General features: G+C 45.6%; 1 protein-coding gene across 1 annotated transcript; it reads left to right on the top strand.

Annotated features, from left to right (window-relative positions):
* Nucleotides 1-390: 390 nt before the first annotated feature.
* LOC137318131 (probable G-protein coupled receptor 139) lies at nt 391-4,725 on the top strand. The gene is made up of 3 exons (XM_067981104.1): nt 391-566; nt 3,550-3,650; nt 3,806-4,725. Exons 1-3 carry the CDS (start codon nt 391-393, stop codon nt 4,723-4,725), a joined length of 1,197 nt encoding a protein of 398 aa, XP_067837205.1.
* The last annotated feature ends 1,916 nt before the right edge of the window (nt 4,726-6,641 follow it).

A 6,641-nucleotide genomic window follows, 5' to 3' on the forward strand; every position in this document is an offset into this window, starting at 1 on the left:
GAAGATAAGTGATCAAAAAAAGCCAGGGGGAGATGAGGAGATTTTTATTACGCAGCGAGTTGTTATGATCTGGAACACATCGCCTGAAAGGGTGGAGGAAGCAGATTCCATCGTATTTTCAAAAGGCAATTGGAAATACACTTGAAAAGGAGTAATTTTGCAGGGCAATGGGGGAAGGGAAGGTGAGTGTGAATAATTTGCGAGCTCTTTCAAAGAGCAGAAACAGGCATGATGGGCCGAACGGCCTCGTTCTGTGCTGTATGTTGTTATGATTCAAATCAATGGCGGTGGGGTGCGGATTGTAAATTGAAGCATTTGCATCATTTGAGCTTTTAATAGAAAACTTAACTCTCATCAAAACCACGTGAATCAATTACTGGGAAGAGTAAAATGAACTCGAGATCTCGTGTTTTTGGAAAACCAAATATAAGTGAAGTGAAACATATTTCCAAACACTTTTTTTTCATTTGGCGGCTGGAAGTTATCAGCAAACTCTCGAAACGGAAACGAGAACAGCTGCATCGCTTGCCTCCACTGACTGCAGTTTGCAACCTGGAGATTGTCCAGTAAAATAGATGTGTTCCCTTTTTCTCGCCACAGACACGGCTCTGGGTGGAAACCAGACGGTGAGCAAAATTAAAGATGAAACTTTACGCGGGCAATCAAACCCAGTGTCATTTGAATCAAAATATTGTGAGTTTGAATGAAGGTTCTTGTAAAAAAACAACTAAAGGATGAACTGAGTCGATCTCAATATTTGTGCGCATGAGCTGCACAAAGTAAAAGCAAAATGCTCAAACTTGTGGAGACAGATGCAAACTGTTTCCGTTTGTGGCCAGCTCACTTCCTCCAACATTGGATCGATACCAGTAAGATGATTTTTCACTTCACACTTGCGGTGTTTTATTCAAAGTCTGATTGGCCACGCGTCTTCTGGCAATTTACCTTATTAATTACCAGTTTGTATAGGATTTTGGAAGTTGTCGATGGTTAAAGTGGGGTAAGCCCAGCACAGCCCCTTGGGCCAGACACAGTACACTGCCCTCCTGTGGCGACATAGTGCTCTACCCGCTCCCTGTGCCAGACACGGTGCACTGCTCCCCTGTGGTAAGCGCTGCACTCCCCGCCCCCTTGTGCCAGACATGGAACAATGCCCTCATGTGGTGACCCCGTACTCTCCCGCGCTGCGGCGAAGCAGTTCACTGCCCCGCAGTGGTTACCCAGTACACTGCCTCCATGTGGTGACCCCACATACTGCCCCCCCCCCACTCTGTGGTGACCCGGCACACTGCGCTCCTGTGGTGACCCGGTACACTGCCTCAATATAGTCAACACATCCATTTCTCCGCCCCCGCCCACCTCGTGGTGACCAGATATACTGCCATCCTGTGGTGGCATGTTTCTATGTCCTATCACTGGGAGCGAGTTCCACCCCTTCTGTGGGTTTCATCCATCCCTTCCCACCGAAAGCAGCGGAAGCTGTCTTACTGACCTCACAGACATGTGACGTTGCGGGGCCAAAGCTGCGTCCTTTCAACGGCCGTGCGGGTTCAACTCCGGAGCCCCGTGACCCCGAGCAGACCCGCGATCAGTCAAAGAATGGGAAGTGCCTTTCACCTGTTTCCAACCCAGAGAAAGGGCGGAGATGGTGTATGACAGTAATTTATGCCGAGATGACGCTCTGGCCCGCACCCCTCCATCGCGCGCTGTTTCCCAGTAAAATTGGGTTGAAGAGGGAACGGCCCCGAGGGCCTAAAATGGGCGAGGTCCCGGGGCCGGGCAGCTGGTCCACGGACTATTGAGCGCCGCGGAGAAGGCCGGGGGATGGAGGAGGCGGGCGGATGTCCCCGAAGCCGGATTAGAGCACGATCCGCTACATAAAGCAACTTATCTAACTTTGGATCTACCTTTCTTTCAAGTCTTCAGAAGATTGCTTGGAAGAATCTGAGCGGATTCACTTAAAGGATCTGTCTTTTCAGGCCGTTAATTTACTTTTAAAGCCATACCGCCATGTCGCGCTGAGGATGCATCTGCTTATTTACACAGATCCTCCATATTTCTTGAATCTGCTCCGTATAGGGATAATGTTGGGTTTTACTGACTAGAGATGGCCAGTCCCCAAATTACATACTCAACTTTAAACACTCAAACGCTCAAATGGCTCCAGTTCTGTTCAAGCGGTCGCCATCAATGTTAGGTTTTTGCCCCCCGAATCCAATAAGCTAAATGTACAGTGTTTTTTTACAGGATGACCCGTAAACATCGGCCGAAAACTAGGAAACAATGAGACGTCGGGTCAATACATTTTAAACATATTAAATAAAACACCACATACAGTGACCATTCTGCAAGGAGGTAGTGCCACTCAAACGATGTCCTTCAGGACTCGGCCAGCTCGGTCAGCAGTGGTACTGCAAGACACCGGACACGACAATGGCAAATCAAGCCCAGTCCGTCCTGCAAATTCCTCCTCACTAACATCTGGGGACTTGTGCCAAAATTGGAAGAGCTCTAAGTGTATGTGTACAATTTGTACTCGAGGAGAACGGTCACCTCTAGTGTAATGTACAGGGGCACTAGTACCGAAAGAGAACTGTTACCTCTAGTGTAAGTGTACCACAAGCACCGGAGAAGGACAATAACCGATTTTGTCAGTGCCGGGATAACACTAGCAACGGAGGAACACGATCAACATTTGTGCAAGTGTAGGTGTACCTGACGAAGGAGATAATCTCCGAAAGCTTGTGATTTTCAAATAAAACTGTTGGACTATAACCTGGTGTTGTAAGATTCCGTACATTTGTCCTTTAGTGCAAGTGTAGGGTGCCATTACTGCCGGAGGCGCAGGTTCACTTCTGATGCTGCAAGACTGGGGCCATCACCAATGCGGCAGGAATAAGTTCAGCGCTTCTACTGGATGAGTTGGGGCACTGGGAGTGAATCAAGAGCAGGTTCAGGGCGATTACTTCAATGGTAACTGCTGACACCAGACCTGTGGCAATAGGGTCAGGAGCAGGACTGGGAGATTCCACTTTCCATTTGTAAAGAATGTTTTAATTGTTTGTGTTTTTTTGAAACTGTCCAATACAATTTTAACTTTTTCATTTAATCTGATGTATCAAACAAGAAAACAACTTACCTGAGTCAATTTTTAAATGACTGTAACTATTGTTCATTACGATGTAACGTGATTGGCTCCCGGGAGGATTGATGTGTGTATAAATGTAAGGATCCCTTCTCCCTCCTCGAACATGCGCTCGTCAGAGTCTTGCAGCTCCGACAGAAGTCATCCATTCTCAGAGAAAATGGGACAAGTATCTATTCAACAGATAAAACGGATTTACGACCCGATTCTCGCAGCCGTCAGTATCCCCGGTGAGCCATTGTAACCTGTTTCTTGTTAATCCATGTTGGAACAGGTCAAATATTTCCCGGATGTCAGCAATACACAGTCGGCATTGACCGGGACCAATTTGTTAACACGTAGTTTGCCCTTTTTGCGTTCCACTTAATCTCATAATTTTACTGATGTTACAATGTTCTTTGCAGCTCCAACATGAGGATTTCAGTAGATTTCTGGGCCATCTTGTCACCCCGTGCAGAATCGAGCGCTGCAACAGTTCATGAACATGTGTCAGTAGCTTTCCCTGGTAATCGCTCCAATATTAATCCTGTTCTCACCGTGCACCGTGTTAATAATCATACAGAATGGAGTAAAATGCTCTCAACAGGTATCTCCATATACCGCATGCTGTATTTCAATCAGACACTGGAATATTATTTCTTTCCTCTCTCTTTATTACAGCGAACTTCATGACAATTGTGATTCTCTCAAGAGGAAACTGCGGCCTTTCCAAGTGTATCTCTGGCTACATGGTGGCCATGGCAACAGGCGATCTACTGGTCATGATCATCAATATAATCGTGTATCATATTTTCAGTTATCAGTTCCCACTTTCATTCCTCTCCTTCACTCCCGTGTGTAGGTTCATTTTATACATGACTGTTGTCACGCTCGATTTGTCTGTTTGGTTCACCGTCTCCTTCACATTTGAACGTTTTGTCGCTCTCTGCTGCCAGAAGTTTAAAACCAAGTATTGCACCGAGAGAACTGCGGCCGCGGTTCTAACAACCTTCTTTGTTCTGATCTTTTTAAAGGACATCCCCGTTTTGTTTCCATATGCACCGGAACGAATAATTAACAAAGTGCAGTGGGGCTGCCGGGAAAGTGAGGCTGTTCTCTCCTCACCTCCAATTACAGCGTACGGCTCGTTTCACGGCATCTCGCTCGTTTGGCTTCCCTTTACCTTAATTGCCTTGTTTAATTCTTTGACCATCAGACGGATTTCAGTGGCCAGTCGAGCCCGCAAGGCACTCCGGGGTCACAGCAGTGAGGATCAGTGTGATCCAGAGATGGAGAACAGAAGGAAATCCATCATTTTACTCTTCACCATATCGGGCACTTTTATAATTTTGTGGTTGACAACTGCTGTGAGTTTATTAACTACCAGACTGACAAACTCCAATTATTACCGAGGGGACCGTACAAACCCAGGGTATATCGCCACCGAAACCGGAGCTATGCTGAAGTTTTTGAGTTGCTGTCCAAACACGTGTATTTATGCAGCTACCCAGAGGAAATTCAGAGAAGAGCTGAAGAAGCTGCTGAAATCTCCCTGGACACTGATTCTAAGATTGGTTAAAACTGAAAGAAATGCGAAATAGAGCTCCCTTTGGGGCATTAGATTTCACTTTCAGCCTCTATTCCAGTTTAGACTAAGGTTCCCTCTCCTTACCGCTACATAAAGATGGTTCTTGTAAAAACTCACAGGTAAGCGACGATATTTCATGCACTTTTCAGCATTTACCGGCAACATTCACCGTGGGTTTCTACAGTTTTGACAGTTCATTGGCCGAGTGACTCCTGCCAAATAAGGACATTCCCCCTTAAGTATGAAACGTGTCGGTGATGAAGTGAACTTTAATATTGGAATAGAATCTTCGATCACCGAGTTTAATATCACTGTGCGAGGAATGTAATTCAATTCTACCGTGTAATTGACAGGAAGACCCACCAGTTTTAGGGAAAGATTCTTCTCGGAGGTTTGATGAACTCGGTGCCTGGACTGATGTCAGTTGCACCCGCCGCTTCATCCCTTCTCCAGGGAATAAGGAGCGGAGCCGCTGTCTCATTCGCAGTTCTGCGATGTTCCGCCATTATCGAATGTTAACAGTTGTTCCCTTGTTTGATCTGCTTTTTTCTGTCATCTCGATTATTGAGAAATAATTGAAAGCTGTCCAGCAAAATTAAAAATAAAGTCTTTACCTGTTGTTACTGAATGTATTTGATTGATATTAATCTGAATCAGCGACCCGTTAAAACAGATAAAATAATGTAAGGACCAAAAATGTTTAATAACATTAATGATCGGGACATTTGATCTGCAATCAATACTCTCATATATTGGAATGGAATAAATCGCTCTGTGTGTTGGTGCACAGACAGTAACATGTAATATCCGTTCCCTTTTATCAACTGGTGTAGTTTCGGCATCCCCAAAGGCAAGGCTGAGTATTCGGAGCTTCTACCGGTTACACTGCAGACCGGGGTTTGAGAGCGTTGCTCGGTGCAAAGGCATCAGATGAAGAATTGAGCCAATTAACTAGCAATTTGTCCGTCCGCCAGTGTGTGTCTCGGATGAAACTGTTTCCAAATTTATCCTGCAGTTTATTGGTTGCAGATTGAAAGATGTCGAGGGGATGCTGCCTCTGGGACTGGTTAAATCCACCGTTCACACTGTAGGATGTGTAAGATCATCAGAGGAGATGTCTCTGACTGCTTCCACTGTTCTATTCAGTATACCCGGTTACACATGGAATACAGCTGTGTCCGCTCGATCTTTGCACACGCTGTGATTGATGGGCACCGCAGATATTGATTGATATGCTGGAAATACGCAGCACCCGTGGAGAGAGAAACAGAATCAACATTTCAGGTCAATGACAAAATCTGTTCTTTCATAATTTCTTAGCCTCATTAACAGATTTAAATGATTGCTGGGAATCGATTGCGTAATCGGGCCGAAATACTTGAATAGTTGGGGTGCAACACGCGCGAAGTTCTCCACCATGTTTGTACCAGTCGGAACACGATGATGTTCGATGTTGACTCATGCTGATTCCGCCTAATCACATTACGACTTCCTAAGTGCCCCGATAACGTCCTTAATAATGGAGTCCACCGGTTTCGCGACCACTGATGTCAGGCTAACTGGCCTGTAGTTCCCTGTTATCTCTCTCCCTCCTTTCTTCAATAGTGGGGTTACAATTGCGACCTTCCAATACACATGAGCAGTTCTAGAATACAGGGAATTTTGAAAGATCAAAACCAATGCATCCACTATCTCTGCAGCCAGAGAGAGGGGGTGAGAAAGAAGAACAGAGAGATAGAGTCAGAGAGAGAGAGGAAGTGAAAGAAAACGAAAGAGGGATAGAGCTCGGGATTTAAATAGGAACAGATGAGGAGAGAGAAAGAAAGAGTGCAAGGAGCACAGATAGGAACAGAGAGAAACAGTGGGTCAGAGAGAGAGACACACAGATGGAGGTGACTGGGTTAAATACCAGAAGTGGAACATTCACTG

Source organism: Heptranchias perlo, unplaced genomic scaffold (genome assembly GCF_035084215.1).
Source record: "Heptranchias perlo isolate sHepPer1 unplaced genomic scaffold, sHepPer1.hap1 HAP1_SCAFFOLD_65, whole genome shotgun sequence".
Taxonomy (NCBI): Eukaryota; Metazoa; Chordata; class Chondrichthyes; order Hexanchiformes; family Hexanchidae; genus Heptranchias; species Heptranchias perlo.

What these genes read in the sequence shown, in the direction of transcription:
- LOC137318131 (XM_067981104.1), top strand. Translation starts at nt 391, where the DNA reads ATGAACTCGAGATCTCGTGTTTTTGGAAAACCAAATATAAGTGAAGTG. An exon ending in TGCAACCTGGAGATTGTCCA is followed by an intron (nt 567 to 3,549) that starts GTAAAATAGATG and finishes TGTTCTTTGCAG; the next exon opens with CTCCAACATGAGGATTTCAG. An exon ending in TGTGTCAGTAGCTTTCCCTG is followed by an intron (nt 3,651 to 3,805) that starts GTAATCGCTCCA and finishes TCTTTATTACAG; the next exon opens with CGAACTTCATGACAATTGTG.